The 18,217-nt window shown below is 35.7% G+C and overlaps 1 protein-coding gene across 5 annotated transcripts in view; it reads right to left on the bottom strand.

The window, feature by feature from the left end:
* LOC121329959 (PHD finger protein 21A-like) overlaps positions 1-16,739 on the bottom strand; it is a 61,871-nt gene extending 45,132 nt beyond the window's left edge. For all 5 annotated transcript variants that reach the window (XM_041276092.1, XM_041276088.1, XM_041276091.1 and 2 more), the window contains exons 1-5: positions 16,459-16,739; positions 13,498-13,538; positions 12,181-12,279; positions 8,396-8,428; positions 6,253-6,318 (exon numbers count right to left, since the gene is read on the bottom strand). In XM_041276092.1, coding sequence (XP_041132026.1) covers positions 6,253-6,318; positions 8,396-8,428; positions 12,181-12,237 — 156 coding nt within the window. In that variant the 5' untranslated portion in view covers positions 12,238-12,279; positions 13,498-13,538; positions 16,459-16,739. The remainder of the gene's footprint in view (positions 1-6,252; positions 6,319-8,395; positions 8,429-12,180; positions 12,280-13,497; positions 13,539-16,458) is intronic.
* Between the last annotated feature and the right edge of the window lie 1,478 nt (positions 16,740-18,217).

Here is an 18,217-nt window from a genome sequence, read left to right as displayed (position 1 = left end):
GTAAAATTTTCATAATTTCTCAAAAAGTGCAATAATGAAAAAAAATTATATTCCTTTTTCATCATTTCGGGCGAAAAAAAAGCGAACAAAATAAAGGTTCCATTCCAAATGTCAAATTCAAAATATCATTTCAAATTCAATAAAAATCAAAATATTCTCAAAAAAAAAATTTTTTTTCCCTGTTCAAATCATTTCAAGTCATTAAGTCATAATTCATTGTTTCAAAAAATGCATTTTCATTCACTCATCATGCTCGTCTTAAATAAAATATTCATATCCATCAAATTTTTCAATACAAATTCAATTAATATTCCAATAATTAAAAATATTCACTGTTCAAATAGATAGTGCAGATGTCATTTCATTCATTCAAATTAATTTCAATACATTTCGATGTCTCATTCAAAAAATTAAATCATCAAAAATAATTCAACTAAAAATTTCATCTCATAATATTTCATTTCAAAAATATCATATTGTTCAATAAAAATCAAAATATCCAGTCATGTATCAAATTCAAATTCTTCAACTAAATCATTTCCAATTCATTTTTCATATAAAAATCAAATCAAAAATTCAATATCAAATATCCAATAATATTTCCAAACTATTTCATTTCAAATATCAATTTCCAATAAAACAATCACAATTTCAAAAAAAAAATAATTATCTCAACATTTTCATCCTATCAAATCTTTTTCTTTCTCTCTCTTTTCAATACAAATATCATGGTTCAATTTCATTGCATAAAATTTCAAATTTCAATTTCTTCAATGTTCAAAAAATAATCATATTCACAAATATTTCTCAAATTGAATATTTCAAATTTTCCTTCAAAGCCCATATTTCATAAAAAGAAAGAGAAAGTTTTATTTATTTATAGAAGAGAGTTTTTTATTCTCATAATCAATAATTTTCATATTTTGTCATAATTTCCATAATCCACATTCCTTAAATTGTTCATCAATCAAATTTTCATTTCAAAAATTAATAATCAATTGCAAAAAAAAAATCACATTCTCAAAACAGCAAATCAATTCAATCATCTTTCATCAATTCAATATTTCAAAAATTCAATCAAAAATTTTCAAACAATGTTCAAAAATAATTCATTTCAAATTTTTGTTCATTTCATAGATATATTGCGATTAAAATTCATTGAATTTTCTCAATGCAATGCATCATCATAAATTCTCAAATTCAATCATAAATTCAATTCCAAATATAATAATCATTTCATCTGTCATCTCCATTTTCAACTTATGTTTTCCAAAAGGTCCCTTTCTCTCAACATTAATAAATCTTGGAAAAATTGTTTCACCTTCAATTTGCATTCAAATCATCAAAATAAAACATTAAGTTTTCCTTCAAATGTAAATTTTCCATAATTTTTTCATTCAAATCTTCATTTCACAGAATTATCACTACAACGTCAAAGAAAAAAAAAAGAGAAAAAGCCCACAAAGAAAAGTAAAAAAAACGAGAGATCAGCGTATATCATTAGGACAAAAAAATACACAGCAGCAGTAGTATTACTTTTCAAAGTCATGCATAATAAGATCATTATTTTTCATTCCATGTTTCCATGAATCAAAAACACTCAAATCCAATTCATTGAAAATTAAATGATAATATTTTCATATTTCATAATTAAATCATGTTCTTTTCAAATCAATTTTGGTCAATCTCAATCATTCAATTTCCCAATATTCACGTCATAGCTGCCTTTTCATCAAATTAACAAATTCACCTCAAATATTTTTTCATTTTTTTTTGCAACAATACTTTTCCAAAAAACAATGCACACACAAAGTTAAGAGACAGAAACTACAAAGAGATTTGTTGTATCTGCTTCTAAAGCAATACAACACTTTGAAGAAGCTCAGAACACAAAATTAAAAAAGAGAAGAGCTTGGTTATTTTCTTAAAAAAAAAAACAAACAAACAAACAAAAAAAGTTTAAACAAAAAACAAACGAAAATGCTTAATTGAATTCAGTATAGTCTGCTGCTTAACATAAAAGTATTTATATAAAACAATGGTTTTACATGAAATTAGAAAGAACTTTGGAAAAGGCAAACAGGCTTAAACAAAAAAAAAAAAAAAAAAACTAAAAAAACACAACCAGTAACTGAAGTTGGTTCTACCAGTATGGTTTATTACAAGGAATCCACGGAGTTGGAAACAGCCTTTCAGGGATTGTCTAGAGAAAAATCAGACCAGGTGGGCAATGCTGGTTAAATTAACAGCTGATAAAATCCAGTCACTACAGGCAAAACAAATCCATAATAAAAATCATTAGCACCCAGACAGCTACATTTATGCTGACAAAGTAATACCCGACACAACAAGGAAATACAAATAGTGAAATGCATCACAGAGAGCGCTATGCCAGTTTTGTAATTATAAGCACTATGTCATCTTAATGAACTCAAACATATGCTTGCTGTGCAATGTTTCTGTTTTTTAAACAGTAAAGCAGTTAGAGTTCACGTTCCTTCCCCCTCTGTACATTGAATCCACGTACGCCGCTTGATCTTTCAACTCAAGAATTTGACAGTTTTTTTATTTTTTATTATAGCTGACTACAAGCATCAGAAGAAAAAAAAAAAAGCGCCAGGCATAGTTAAAAATACTGACATTTCCTAAAGTCTCTCAATACCCAACAGCTATTGAAAGGGAGGCAGGGAAAAGGATTTGTATTTAACTTTGTATTCTTTATACCTTCATTATCTGTATATAAAAAAAAAAACATCTATTTGTGATTGAGAACTGCAGCAAGAATGATATACATGTAACTATTGGGTAATCAATAAAACTGTTATTGTCCTTTTTTACTAGGTCTACAGTGTGCTCATATATAGTACAGTAGATTTACAATATGAATAAAGTTATTATTCATACATATGTTAAATCAAGCTGGGACCACTTGTTCACTCAGGCATAATAATCCTTTTCATTGTGAAATTAGGTTATTGAAATTTCGAAAGGGACGTCACACATTTGAACCCACAGAGAAAGACTTCTACTCTACCATACATACCAGTGACAACAGTATAACACCACATTTACCCTGAAGAGGATTCACCAGTGCAACACTGCAGTTAACAGGTTTATAAAGTGCTGAACATGAATATTGTCAGTGCAAATATTACACCTGAGGGGGAATCACTGCTGTCAAACAAATGATCAGAAGGTAAATATTCCATGTGCAGCCCCCCCCCCCCCCTGCCATTAAAATAGACAGACACATGAAATGAGCAGGACCTCTCGTACGGTAAAAAGGTGCACATACTTTTCAGCTAGGCCTGCCTGAACATGCAGGATCACAGCCAGCTGCCCACCTCCCATTCTCTCCTTCTCTCTCTCACACACATTCTCCGACAGGAACTCACTCTCACAGCTATTACAGCTCCTTTCCATAATACCATGCAAGAACCGTCAGCCCAAAGAGAACCGACAGCTCAGCTGAGCCAATCAAAAGAAAAATAAAATTTGTATAAATAAATGAATAAAACCATGGATTCCTTCCCTACCCACCCCTTTTTTAACTGGCAGTGTGATTCTGAGTAATATCTGTTTTCAGACTTAGGGCAGGACGTAAAGAATGACTCTATAGCACAACAGCACGAGGAGAAGAAAAAGCAGCATTTCCTAAGTTTTGACAGTATGACAAAAAAAAAAAAAAAAACACAACAGCTTAAGTGCAAACTTCTTTTGTTTTTTATTTGCTAAACATACCCTTGTTCTCCTACCAAACGGCAGTATTGCCTAATATTTAAAGTATGTAATGCTTTGTCTGTTACACAGTATTAATTGTGCACAGCAGATAAACCCTTTTATGTAACAGATGCACTGACATTATTTCCAGCTAGCAGCCTGCACTGTGAGACTCAACAGGTTACGCTTGGAAAACAGCTAGGAAAAAGAAAAAAAAAAACTATTTAGCTTAAAACCGGCACAGGTGGGAATTCTGATGTGCAATATCAGATAAATTGTGTGACGAATAAATGAGGGGAGCACAATGGGGAGCAGTCAGTTAAACACACATAATAAATAAATACATACATACATACAGCACTTTCATGGATCAATAGTCATACTGAATCAAGGTTCTAGAGAGAAGGAAGACTGCACACACCTGAATTTTTATATCAATAAAGAAGAAACATTTCACTGAATACTCCATGTAGGGATACAGTGGGCATGTTTTTTTTTTTTCATTGGGTTTAACAAAATCAGACTAGAAACATATTTAAAACTGTAGCTGCCAAATTAAGGTCGGACGTCGAGTTTATACAGCCCTGCAAACATCAAGGTGTCGATTTTAATCATCTTAACAGTGGCAGATATAAATGAACTACTTGCAATTAAAATATAGGAGAGTTCTGAAATCAGGTTTATTAATTTAAGAGCAGAAGTATTAACCCTTTGCGGTCCTATGTCGGACCTGGTCCGACATTACAATTTTCTCTTTCCAGTCCAATGTTGGACCCTGTCAAAAAGAGCCGAATGAAGTAGAAAAAAAAAAAAAGGGGGGGGGGGGCGTATCTCATAGCCCCATGCACTACAGAGGTAACACGGACATAAACAAAGGAGGTAGTTGCTTCTGCATCCAGCGCTCAAAGAATATCATCGGCAATTGCAGAGTTTTTTGGGACGATAAATAATAAAATAATGATTTGGATCACACTGAGAAGTTCGGTGATAAAACGATTTATCAGTATGTACGTCTATAAAGAGGTATGTCAAAAATACAGTGAACAAGGGGCGGGGCTTGACTGGAGATACAGTACCGAGCGTCCTTTTGTGATTCAATACCTTTTAAACCTGTTTTAGTCCGAAAAAATGTAATATTTTAAACAACGCGTGTAAAATAAACTGTGTGTGAAAATAAATTGGACCTGACTCGCTTGACGAGCGCTGAATAAATGCACCGCTAAGGGTTAAGATCTGGCAGTAGTCGAACATTAAAACAGATCCTCAAGTATGGACCTGAAACCGTGAATTTATATGCAAGTAGGCTACATGTTACAAGGTTAATTAAGCATTATGACTGAAATCAGGAAAATGTGGTTAATACACTAGTTTTGAAAAAAATGAAGTTCCACTTCCTAATTTGTTTTCCTTTTCTAAATAGATTAAATACACAGTGGTAAAGTGTTAGTCCGCTTCTACTCCAGCATGCACTGCTTATTGATATACCCTTTACCGAGCAGCACATTGGGGATTACGCCACATCGTCTTACTGACCTTTTACATTAAACCATGTACAACTCCCCTTTTTTCTAAAAGTAACTTAAATCAATGTTTTAAACTTTGTTATATTCCGTCTTCTACTGCCACAACATTAAACCATGTACACAAAAAATAAATAAGTCATTCACAACATTTACAGTTGTGATGCATGAATTGTTAAAAGCCAGTGGAGAGGCGATCATTCGGTATCACACTTACCAGTGCAGAAACCTGAACAAACATCCTTGTAAAACCAGAAGTCACTTTGAATCTTCAGATTTAATAATGAAGCCGTGCAGTGTGTAAATAAAGTCTTTCTGTGTTATATGTTTGTACTTTTTTGGTCAAAAATTAGGGGGGATATCCCCCCTATATATATATATACACCAATGGTTGAGTGTCACTATGTGTTGTATGATACTACTAAATACACATATATATGTATTGATATAATACACACACACACACACATATATATATATATTATATATATATATATATATATAATATAAACCTAGAAAAATACAAATTCATCCAAGCTCTTAGGCATGCACCTTTCAACGGCAAGAACAAGTCTATTTTGAGATGCAATGCTCTGCATGTTTAAAGCTTAGCCCTAGACAAGTAAATAAATTTTTTAAAAAATAACCTGTCAATCGACATGCCAAGGCTGAAATTCCAAAATGGTGCAGCAAAAACTAAAAACATCCAACGTCAGTTTATGAAAACTTCTGCCACAACACAACATGTATGCAGACATACACACTGCACGTTGTTGACAATACAGCTCTCCTGCTGGCAAGTGAGTTTTATAATAGCAAACAGCATTTAATAATAATAATAATAATAGATAGAGTATTCCCCCCCCCCCCCAGAAAAGAGGACCCCCCCCCCCCCCCCCCCCCCCAGGGCCGGATACTCCCATCCAGCTGCTTGATCTCCTCTGATCTGCAGTAAATGAAAGTACAAGACCCCACCTGGTCCACAAGAGACCGCCCTTTTCAAGTGGCCTACCTGTTTCTCACTCATAGCAGTAATCTTGGCTTGGAGCTCGTGCAGCTGCTTTTTCAAATCTGCGTTCTATAAAAATAAAAGAATATATTAGTAGAAAATATTTAAATAAATAAATAAATAAATAACGTGTCTGGAGGCATGTATATAAACACTATTTACCATATCTGACAGCTTGAATCGAATGCATGAGGTGATCGAACATACAGGAAAACAGCATGCCACTGTCAAGGGGACGCTTGGTATTTAGTCCAGAGGAGTAGCCGAGAGGAATCTCCAGGGATGAGAGCACCCGATTCCTCTACCTGCTTAGTCAATGCCATTTGAAAGGGCTTTAGGGGAGACTGCTCCTAACTGCACCTGTGTGGTGCCCCGTTGAACACAATGATTTTACTGCTCTGGAGGAGAGTCTAAACTGGATGAAACTGACCAGACATTCCTTTTACAGAGCTCCTTAAAACCGTGACCTCAGAGACGGCTCACGCCAACAAGGGCAGAGGTTCTCCGGTACGTAGGCAAGGTGGTTTTCAGGTAAATGAAGTTTAGTCTGGTATCAGAAGCACACAGCAGAATGCATGTCACTTAAGGCGTTTAACCCCTTCTCTGCCAGCACTGTATTTGTATTCCACACTACAATTTTGTTATAAATTCAGTGGCAAAACAAAGTAATGAAAAATACTAAAAATATCAAATGTTTGTCTGCTTGACTTGACACAGCTGTATAGCGAGAGTAGACTTTACTGAATTACTTTTTTTAGCTGGAGGGGGTGGCTTATTGTCCATGCAATAAATGTGGAACAAAACAGCATTTATTAAGGATTTATAAAGGCTTAGCAAACTTCTACGGGAATGACTATACTGTATAATACTCAATTTTTTAATAAGGGTGCTAATTAACCAACAAAGACCATTTCAGACAGCTGCAACAGCAGCATGCCAATCTTACTACAGTAATAGAAGTGAACCAGTTTAAACAATACTGCAAAACTATCTTGGAAGCATGCTACAATTTATGCTTCTTTCTTTAAAGCTCAATGAGGTTTTACTTTCTGAAAAAGAAGTCTGGCTGACGCACTGTAACCTGCCAGTGGAAGAGACAACGGTTGTCACCATTAGACTGCCTTTGTGCTTTATCTATCATGCTAGACACTTGCATTTCCAAAGTCTATTTCCACTCAAGAGACTGGAGTGGAAATCATAACAGTAAAAAGCTTCAAGAAGGGTAAATATAACTGTGTGCAGAAATCAGAAATTTCCTTTAAGAAAAAAAGAAAAAAACCTTTCAATTGATCTAAACAGTGACCAACGCAAATACTGTTTAGAGGCACTCTGTATTACGAAGGGTTTATGAAAATCCAACATTCAAACGTGCACTAATGGTTTAAGTGCATTTCTGTTTATATCAGTTTAAATACATTTATAAAAAGTAATTACAATAGTCAGCCACCAGGTGGCCCCAAATGCCAAGTAAAATTCACACTGGTAGCATAAATAACCACCACCACTAAGTTGGGTTACCTACAATATTAAGATATTTGTACACACCCCTGTATACTGCATGACCAGCCCCACCTCCACAAACTAAATTTAACTGTATTAATCAGGTACAAAGAATTTCAATTTGTGATAGTTAATGTTCAATTGATGGATAAGGAACAACAACAAAAAAAACACCTCAAAGGCTAAGAATAAACAAGACAGGCAGAGATGAATCTTGAGTCATCACTTTGCTGAACAAGCTGGTGAAGAGCATTGCTGTGATTGAGGTGTGCGACCGAGATGTATATTTATATTCATTAATGTAGCAGCATGTTGACCTCTGAACAGCAGCAGCAGCATTAATAATAATAATAATATTGCTGGGACACACACTCGCAATACATTTTTAGCTGAATCATAAAAGCACATTAATAATGCGGCTAGTGTAAAACAAAACCCAAATATGAGAAGGTAAGGAGGTATTTTGCCTCTGTAAATAACATGCCCTTTCTTGTTTGGTGTTTTTTGTGGAAAGCAGATCAGTCGAGGAGTCCTTTTTTTGACATGCAAAACGGGCTTTGTGACATACACATTTAGATAAGGAGACACAATTTACTGTGCAGGCATACCAAAAAAAAAAAAAAAAAGAGAGAGAGAACTGTTTTACCTGTGGATCCTGCTTCATCTGGGCAACTAGTTTCTGTAATGTTGAAGAAAAAGAAAAAGTCAAAACATGAAGCTTTAAAATATACTCATGCTATGTACAATTAAAACAAACAAATCTTTCTGAAAAATCTGTTTCTTTACATTTTGGAAGGTATCAGGCCCAAACATACATCAGAACAGAATATGTTTCCAGTTTGGAAAATACTCCTGCTGCATCTCAAAAAAAAAAAAACAAAGCTCCATGAATTTAAATAGGCTTTATCTTCTTATTCTTGCTTCCAGGACGATCCAGGCAATCCTTGCCTGTAGACAGTGACTCCTACTGGCCCTCTTCCATTAGATTTGCAACCACAGGGATGGCAGGCTAAACTGAGGATGACCCTGGCTAGTCCATGTGCTTGCTTAAATATTTAACACTGCAAACAAGCCTACAGCACACCAGCATAGAGGAGGATTTAAAGCATGCATTTGAAGAGCAGAATGCAATTTAATGTGCCAAGCTCCAGTCATGTGGAGAAGCAGGACACCCTGACTGCTAGACAAAGCATTACGAACCATACCTGTGTGCTTGCATAATGCCCTGAGGCTTTATTTGCAGGTATGTCACTTGCATACACAAATGCTTGCCCCCATACAATGACCGAAACAGTCAACGGCAGAAAACAGTCCGAACATTATGCAGTTTTTTTACTTTTGCCCCATAAATGTAAAGCTTCCATGTTGTTTTGGTAAAGATTAAAAACTTGAACTAACCATCTCTGAATATTTAGTTGCATATTATTAGTAACCGTGGTGAAATTTGTGTGTAGTTACAATGCAATAGCAACTGATCTTCCATTTTCTGTGTGTTGAACTTATGTTAAAATATGAATTTATATGGAAACCTTGTTCCAACATTATGAACAAGAAGTTTTCCCAAAATGTGCAAATCTTCAAAAGTGTTTTAGTTCACAATGTATTGCATTTGGAGTAACAGTCCTATTGTTCAGAGCACAAACTATGCATGCAGCAAAAGTTTAGCTAACTGTTCATGCAGAAAAAGTTCAAATAAACTTTAATTTCAAGTGAAATTGTTTACTCAGGGAAATGGAATAACAAAACAACTCCTGCATTCTGGTAATAAGGCAGCAGCTGCACCCAGATCACAGTGCAAACCCAGACTTATTCTAAGAACTAATTTGTTTGAAGAGCCAAATTCAGCTTGGAAAACGCTCCTCAATGTAATCTGGTAAATCATTAAATAATAATAAAAAAAGAACACCAATTTGAAAATGTTCTTCCAGATCTCAACAAGAATAAAGAATTAAAAAATCTGTTGCAGTAGGTCCTACTAGCTAATTGGGGACTAGCAAAGTGCATTGCTTGCTGTAAATAGAACAGCTCAGATGACATATTACAGTTCTATACATGTCTAACAGTGCAAATTAATCTCTTTAGTGTTTTTCTGTCAAGAAATGTATGTAAAATGACAGAGGGGGTCCAATTATTTAATAAAGAATAGTGATATTTAGACCTGCCAGTTTCAATCAATTGAAAAGAACGCCAAAAGGTTTGTATGAAACTCAGTCTGTGAACGCAAACTTCACGAAAAGCTATAAAGCATCTTCTTACTGCCTTGTTGGGGAAAAAAAAAATAATTTCAGCAGCAATGTAAAAGTAGTTCATCCAGAGTTCATCTGGACTTCATTTGATGATGTTGGGGGGGACAGAATTGGGATCGAATACAGAATGCCATGAACTTAAGATTGCAGGAGGATCAAATCCTGCACCAAGAACACTGCACTATGTTAATAGCCAGAGTCAGCTAACAGCTGTGCCTTGCAAGCCAGTCTGCGTGAGAATGAAGCTTGCTGTCCTCTCCTCAATGAATCCTAAACGTGCAGCCACACTACCTTAAAAAGGCTGCTCTTTTTCAGCAAGCCTGGACTTGGTTGAGACCTTCAGTGTGGCACCAGGTGCTGTATTCAGTGGTACTCTTGGCTGGACCTGACCTAATACCCTCCGGTACCGGGGGCCACTGTCCTGTAGGAGGGCCTGTCCTTACTTGACCTTTGATCATAGGCACATTTTTGCAACCCTGCTTTACACAACAATGGCTTATACAACACTATTCTAATATTTAGTTAAAAGGTCTGGGCAGTACTAAGCTAATTTTCTATAATATAGGGACATAAATAAGACTCCCATTGCACAGCAGTTTGATCTATTCCTGCACTTGTTACTTTATACACTGGCTAATCAAACTCGTAATAAAACCTGAAATGGATGAAACTGCTCTGCAATAGGAGTCTTATTTCTGCTAAAATAAAAATGTACAACAAATTATTGTAATGCTCATTTGCATGTTCTCTCTTTTTTTGTACATTTTGATAATGTTCCAAAATAAATGGTTTTCTCTTGGAATAATTACTGAAATTTTCTTAAGAGTAAACAAGTCAGACTAAACCGCCTTTGATCAATACTAGGATGAAAAAGGATTTTTCTAATGTTAAGTAATCAAAGATTCAGCTGGAAACATTTCTACAGCTGTAAAATAAATGTGCTATTGCTTTATATGTTTTAGTTTAATTTCAGGAACATTTAAACTTTCACATATTGTGAATGTTTGTTACCAATCAGAAAAGCTATGACATTTGCTTTTTAAAAATTGCTTCAACGTGTTTTTGTGCAGAAGACTTAAAATCAACCGTTTGGGCAAAATTGTAACCGTTTTACACTTGGGCAACGTTTAAAAACTCTAAACTACTAATGCTCCTAATGTTAATGCTTTGGGCTGGTCCACGATTCCACTACTCAGCTCTGCAGCTACTAACCAGCTGACCTGAGCAGCCTGGAAGATTCGCAGAGGACGATAACTATGATAACTATAAAGTATGAACATTTTCTGCTATTTATTTAGCGGCCCAGCGTCATCAACATCCTTACCTTCAATGGACTGGATACTTATGTTGTATCAGCTACATTTAAACATATATAAAGTCATATTTATTATCCAACCTTGCTTCACTTATTTTCTTGACTAATTTATATATTAAATATGTACTGCTGACAGCTCATAGTAGAAAATGAAATGCCCCTTGGGAAGACTATTGTTACCTCCAGGGGCTTCAGGCATTATAACCTCCCTGTTGGTAACAATTGTCTTCCCTCGGGTCAATAAATTTCCACTATAGCCTTCCTCTCCGGTCCATATTTACTAAATAAACATCACACACGCACATATATATACATACATATATATATATATACATATGTATATGTTGTGTTCCAGGTATCATGTATCACAGGGGGAATATCCGTCGGGATATTGCATAACACCTTGTATTATATATCACGGCCATTGCCACACACACTACACATTATAATGCCTGCCCCCTTTATAAGGCAGCCCATAATATTGTGGAACATATTATAAGGCGGTACGGTCATGGCTCCCATAATGCCTTCACACTAACACTAGTATTCTGGTTATAAGGTGAAACACAAACAGCACGGTCTCAACTATGGCTCCTGACTACAGTGTTATAACGGGGGAGCACTGTATATACATGTGTGAAATGCCTTACACTTCTAATTAAAACATAAAAAAAATGACAATTGGCAATGACATTTGTAATACAAAGAAAAACCATTACAGAAACTTCAGGACTTAAAGGTTCTGGTACAAAAAAATAAATAAAAAAAGGTATTACACAACAACAAATAAAATATATATATATATATATATATATATATATATATATATATATATATATATATATATATATATATATATATATATATAACCTGATGGACTTGTATTTCCACTTTCAGTGCCTCCTGTAAAGTCTGAAGCTCCATCATTAATCACTTCTCTCTGTATCTCAGTCCTGGGGAGCTTTTGGCCTGTAAAAAAAAACAAAAAAAAACACACATAACAAATTTGTTGACTTATTTTCCACGGCTTGGTAAACTACTGTTACAAGAACACTATTTTATGATTGTATCGAGAGGCAGCATATTGCGTATCATCATATGCACACATTCTCTAAGTAAATGTGTGCATGGGAGGGTGACTACAGGGGTAATACTCAATGCTTTAAGAAATGTGTGCAGGAGGCCTCATCTGGGGACCAGATGTGCAGCACTGAAATTAAACAGCTAGGTGGCCCTAAGCTTCTCACATGCCTAGGTAGTGGTAAACTGGGCTACAAAAAACACATCCTAAAACTGCACTGTCGATAATCGTGTATAATGGAAAATACACTGCAACAGTATGCTGGCAGCACGCTTACTGCAAACCTCACACGCACATATTTTCCTATACCACTACTCTATTCAAACAAACCTACTGCACTCCAAAGGACAAAGGACTAGCAGGGGTTAATGTTTTAAACTTCATAGCCAAGATGTTGAAACAAATACTTTTATCCTATTTCAAAAATATGTACCACATTGCCCAGTGTCTCTACTTCAATGTTATATAAATTCATGGCTTTATCTATTCAATGACCGTTTAGCGCTTTTAAAAACTTCTGCTTTTGCCTATAAAACAGCAAAGTTCACTTATATTCTAGAAATGAAGCTGTCCTTGTTTTGAATGAAACACTGAAGAACAGCCGAGTTTGAAAGTAACTTTTCTGACTGCATCACTTTAACAAAGTTAATCTGGGGCCTGGCAATCATGCCTGCTTCCGCCTTCACTGTGAGCTACCAGCACAGCATTTCCCAATCCCTGCAATGACATGCACAGGCCTCTCACCAGAAAACTACACCGATTCTGGAATTGGGAAGGGCGATTACTTGAAAATACATTACTTTGTTTTTAGCTTTTTTGTAAATGGGTAAAATGTTTTGCCTGGGTATTCAGATAAACAATCAGAGGAGAGGATAAGTAATAATTAAAAAAGGCTAAGAAACAGCAGCATTGTTTAAAATTGACTTTTTTTTTTTTTTACATGTAAAATTACAAACATTAGGCTTGATTTTCTAAGACATGTAGGCACAGCAATACAAAGAAGCAGGGAATGCAAGCATGCATAACCCTTTAAAAAAGTTGTTTAAAACAGCATGCTTCTTTCTTTTTAAATACATAAGTAATAAACAAATAAATAAAACACTCACCACCTGGCTGCAGAAACTGGTCTCTTCTCACACCAGCCCCCCTGCAAGCAAGAAAACAAAAGGATTACATGAACAATCACGTTGCTGTCAAATTAAACCAGGATGCCCAAAAATAATCAAAACATACTGGAGTACTAGAAGTGATCATGTGACAAAATAACCAGTCAGCCCCCCAGTTAAGTTTTCCTCAAGTGCAACCTGCTGCATATGGTTACTACATTAGGTTTGTCTGTCAGGTGTTCATTTACTTAACATATCAATAGAAATCCATACACAGGAAGTAATTACAAAAAAAAGGAGGCCACTTAGCATACTCTGGGCTTTCTCTTTTCATAATTACGCTGTTTGCTTCAAAATCACTGAAACAGAAAACGATTCACTGGAAACATTAATACCTTTCATGGTTTTTTTAATTTTTTGACTATTTGGTAGTTGAAATAATAAGAACATGCCATATTTTGAAAATAAAAACACTACGAAGGACTGAATATAACAAGTGATAACTAATGCAATTCACCATAGTTTTACAGCACACGGCATGCACAAAATGCAAGTCTACTTGGTACTCACTAAAAAGAACTGAGATGGTCATTCCTGTAGGATGTTACCAAAGTTTCACTGGTAACTATATCCTTACTAAATAGGAAATACAAAAAGACTAGGAGAGTTCTTTCAACTTTTCTGAAAGTGGGGGTCCTGCCAGTCCTTACTGGCGCTAAAAATATATATTATGAAAAAATGTTATGTTTCCAAACAAATCAGAATTGTTTTTGTTGTTGTTGTTGCAAAGACAATGTCATTTCTGCCACGCATATCGATGCCAACAACCTTTCACACTAAAGACAGAACAAAACCCTTCACATCTCCACGAGGACAAACTTGCTCAATGTCACTCCCTGTCAACTTCACTCACTGGAACGTCCCGGACAGAATAGAATAGGATTCAATGACGGGGATGCTCCTGATAATATCACTTGGGTTAATATTATCACACTCCAGTTTAATTTAATCAGAATTTATCAGTCATATTTGCACTTACACTTTGCCAAATAAAATATTACGTTTACTTGTAGGCAAGTTGCTGTGGACTGCTTGTGACTAATACAGCAGCACAATACACTGTAGCACACAGAACTATTAGATTATACTATTTTTAGTAGATGGTTTATCTGAGGTGACTTCCAGGTGCTCTATACTTCCAACTTGTTATGTTTTTGTTTTTTTTTTAAATACCATTACTATATTTGTAGTTCTATAGCAAAACAGGCCTTTTTGTTGTTTAAACGCTTCTGTTGCCAGGTTATTGCTGAACTCCAGATAAAGCCAACTGCTTGTTGTCCCATTTCTTGCTCATTCCGTTTAAAAATACATCTCTAACAGGTTTTGACCTGGCGGAACACCGTCAAAGTAAGTTGGGTGATCCCAGGGAAGGGTTCCTGTTTAAATGAACTAGCTGAAACTGTATACTAGAATACCGGCACAGGGGGTGCCTATTACAAAATTTACACAAAAGTACCACCAACTTAGTTCATTTCTAAACCTCATTTACACTTCAATCTATCCCATTATTGCCAAGTTTGATCCCAGCCCAAGGTTTTGGTATAAACCAGTTCACACTTCTAAAACGCGCCTTTGCAAAAGAGTATGTAGTTATGCATTATTGCATCCCAGCTACTCAGAACAGGCAAACAATGCCCTCTGTACTCTAGGATTGTTAATGATCTGATCAGTTAACACCTGCTGTATACTCTCTCCGATACTTGAAAATGGGAATGCAACTTTAAAACAAATCTGTTACTTTTTTTTTTTAAACCACACACGATGGACCAAACACCACATATTTAGTGAAAAGTTTAAAACTATGAAAACCAAAAACACCTGTTTCTAGAATTTTGTGAGTGGATTTGTGTCCTATAAGAAACGTGACATAGTAAAAACACCAACAACTTGTGTTCTTTCAAATGAACTAACTGTATGGATTGATTAGACTTATTCGATCAGATTTATTCCTTCAAAAAAAAAAAAAAAAAAGAATTTATCCGGCCCATTGTACTACCCCTATGGGGATGGTGTTAATCAATAAGTAAATTAAATTAATTACATTAAATTAAGTTCAATGGTTACCACATATATATATATATATATATATATATATATATATATATATATATATATATATATATATATATATACATATACATATACACACACACACACACACACACACACATATATATAATATATAAACTTATATATATATTTACTTTTAAAATTCAACTAACTTCAGTCCCTGACTTCATGCAAAGAGATTATTAAGTGGCACTTTTAAGATCATTCATTATACAGCTCTGCCCGGTCTCAGTAAACCGTCCGCCAATAGAAACGCACTTCCACAGACAAGTCCTGGAATAAAGAATACATTAACTTCGGTGAGCAAGCAAGACGCATTTTGCGAAGAGGTGCGTCTCAAAAAATGTAAAGATACAAAAGTAAAATGTACAGACTGTTTACATATTTAAAAAATAATAACAGCAAGTATTTACCACTAGCAAATAATATTACTAATAACAATAATACAAAGATTATGTCCCGTTACACAAAACTAAGGAAGGGCGCACGAAGCCTTATTTCTGTTGCGTATTACTATTTTATATAAAAGTAGCGTGGTCGACGAAAGAGAAATTAAACTGGTGGTGTTAAGTTGGGAATGTGCCCTCCCTGCTGCACTCCTCCTCGCTGTCCTCCAATAGCGGTGTACTTAGAAAATAACACAACTCCAGTCCTAGAATTAGGATAACGAACAAAAACAAAATCCCCCAAACCGCTCCCCCTCGCTCAAAAACACCAACGCGTCATTTGAAAAACACTGAAATAACTCGACAGTGTTTTAAAAGTTGCGCTGCCTATAAAAATAAAAGTTCTTCTAATATTATACATAGAAAAAAGCTCGGCTGCACTTACCCTCCTCTTTCACTCTGCACACAGTCAGCAGCTTCTCTCCTCACACACAAATTATTTAAATAAATATTTACAAACACTCTAGTCTCTATCTACCGTATCCTTACGCGGATAGAAAATTCTAGCAGACAAGGTTTAAATCGCCTCCATTGAGTTATAACTGCATTTTTTGTTTTATTTGATTTTTTTTTTTTTTTTTTTTTTTATTATTATTTTGTCTAAAAAAAAAGAGAGAAACTGAGATACAAAACAAGAACTCTTCTTCAATCTCATTCACCCCCGGCCGGCGCACACTGCTTATCAATCCGCGCAGGAAGAGGGAGCTTGAAGGGGCCGGGGAACTGAGGAGCGAGTGCTAAAAAAAAACGGGTCAAGACCCGCTCAGATCGACTCAGCGACCTCGGAAACCCGTTAAAACTGGGGGGTTAGCGGCGCTGCCCACAGACCCGCGATGTGAAATTATGTTTGAAAGCGTGGACTACATTGTGTGACGGTGCGGCGAATTTATTTCACTTTGCCTAAGGAACGGGGGTGCTCCGACTCCCATTGCCTAGGGAAAAAACCCGGATGTAAACTCAGTGAAACTCATCTGGAGTGAAGAAACTCAGTGCAACTCAGTCCTGTGCAGAGAGAAGTACGCGCAGCAATGCATTGCTGTACCGCTCGCTGCCGCGGCCAGACAGCCAGTTATCACAGCACAAAGGGGTCCCCTACTAGTCCTGCAAGAACCAAACAACTAATCAGCAGATAAGGGTAAAAATAAATTACACGCCAAGTATTTGGGGGAGAAGAACAAAGCTGCACGTGCACAACAAAGGGAATAATTTAGGACAGGTATTACATTACAACAACCGCCAGGAACCCAGACCCGCATGACTAACGGCAGCTGGGTTACCGCAATTCATTTTGATAAGTGTGCTTTTCTTTATTTGTGACACACTTGGGCAAGTGTGTCTTTTCACGTTTTGATTTCCGTAAAGAATGTTTCAGTTTGTTTTATTTCAAACTCTTTTGGGGGGAGGCAATTTTTCACACATACGCATTTTATGATTTCTATACAGTATATTGAAAACAAAGAAATGTACACCCTGAGCTCAGTACTGTAGTATTTCTGCACTCAGGTAAATAAATATACTCAGGGTCAAAGCCACCTGACATCTGACTGTCAAAAGGGGCAATATCAGTGTTTTTATGACTACCAACCTTAGGTCAAAGGCGAGACATTCCTGTGTTGTTGGTTACCATGTTTGACCCTTTTAATAAAATATGCACAATTTGATTAATTGACCTCTGACAAGGTTTAAAAATAGGACAGTCATGTGGTTCTGTGGTTTCCATATATTGGTCATGAGCTATAAGTGCACTTGTCTCCCATAACTGTGTAGCACATTTCCAAATTGTATGTGGACACAATGCCATGCTAGAAGAGGGACTTTGTGTCGTTTGTCACAGATTGCCACATCAATCTGGTTAATCACAGTGAAGGAGCACACTGGATCCCTGTAGTAAAATGCTCTCTGTGGTTCCCAGGAGGAAGTCAATTTGTGGGCTGGATAACCTTTACCTTAGGACAGCCAAGGTCGTGACTTTCCCGTCAGTTTCAGCTAAAAAAATTACAGATAGTCCGGAGCATCATTTTTAATTGAGGATATAGATCTCATTTAACAAACCTCTAGAAATGACAGCACAGCCAGAACCAACTCAATTTAGATCATTATCTGAATAGTTTGCAAGTGTACAGCTACTGACAATATACATGTAA

The sequence above is a fragment of the Polyodon spathula genome, chromosome 17 (genome assembly GCF_017654505.1).
Source record: "Polyodon spathula isolate WHYD16114869_AA chromosome 17, ASM1765450v1, whole genome shotgun sequence".
NCBI lineage: Eukaryota > Metazoa > Chordata > Actinopteri > Acipenseriformes > Polyodontidae > Polyodon > Polyodon spathula.
The sequence above is the reverse complement of the archived record's forward strand: the minus strand, read 5'-3'. Positions and strand labels throughout refer to the sequence as shown.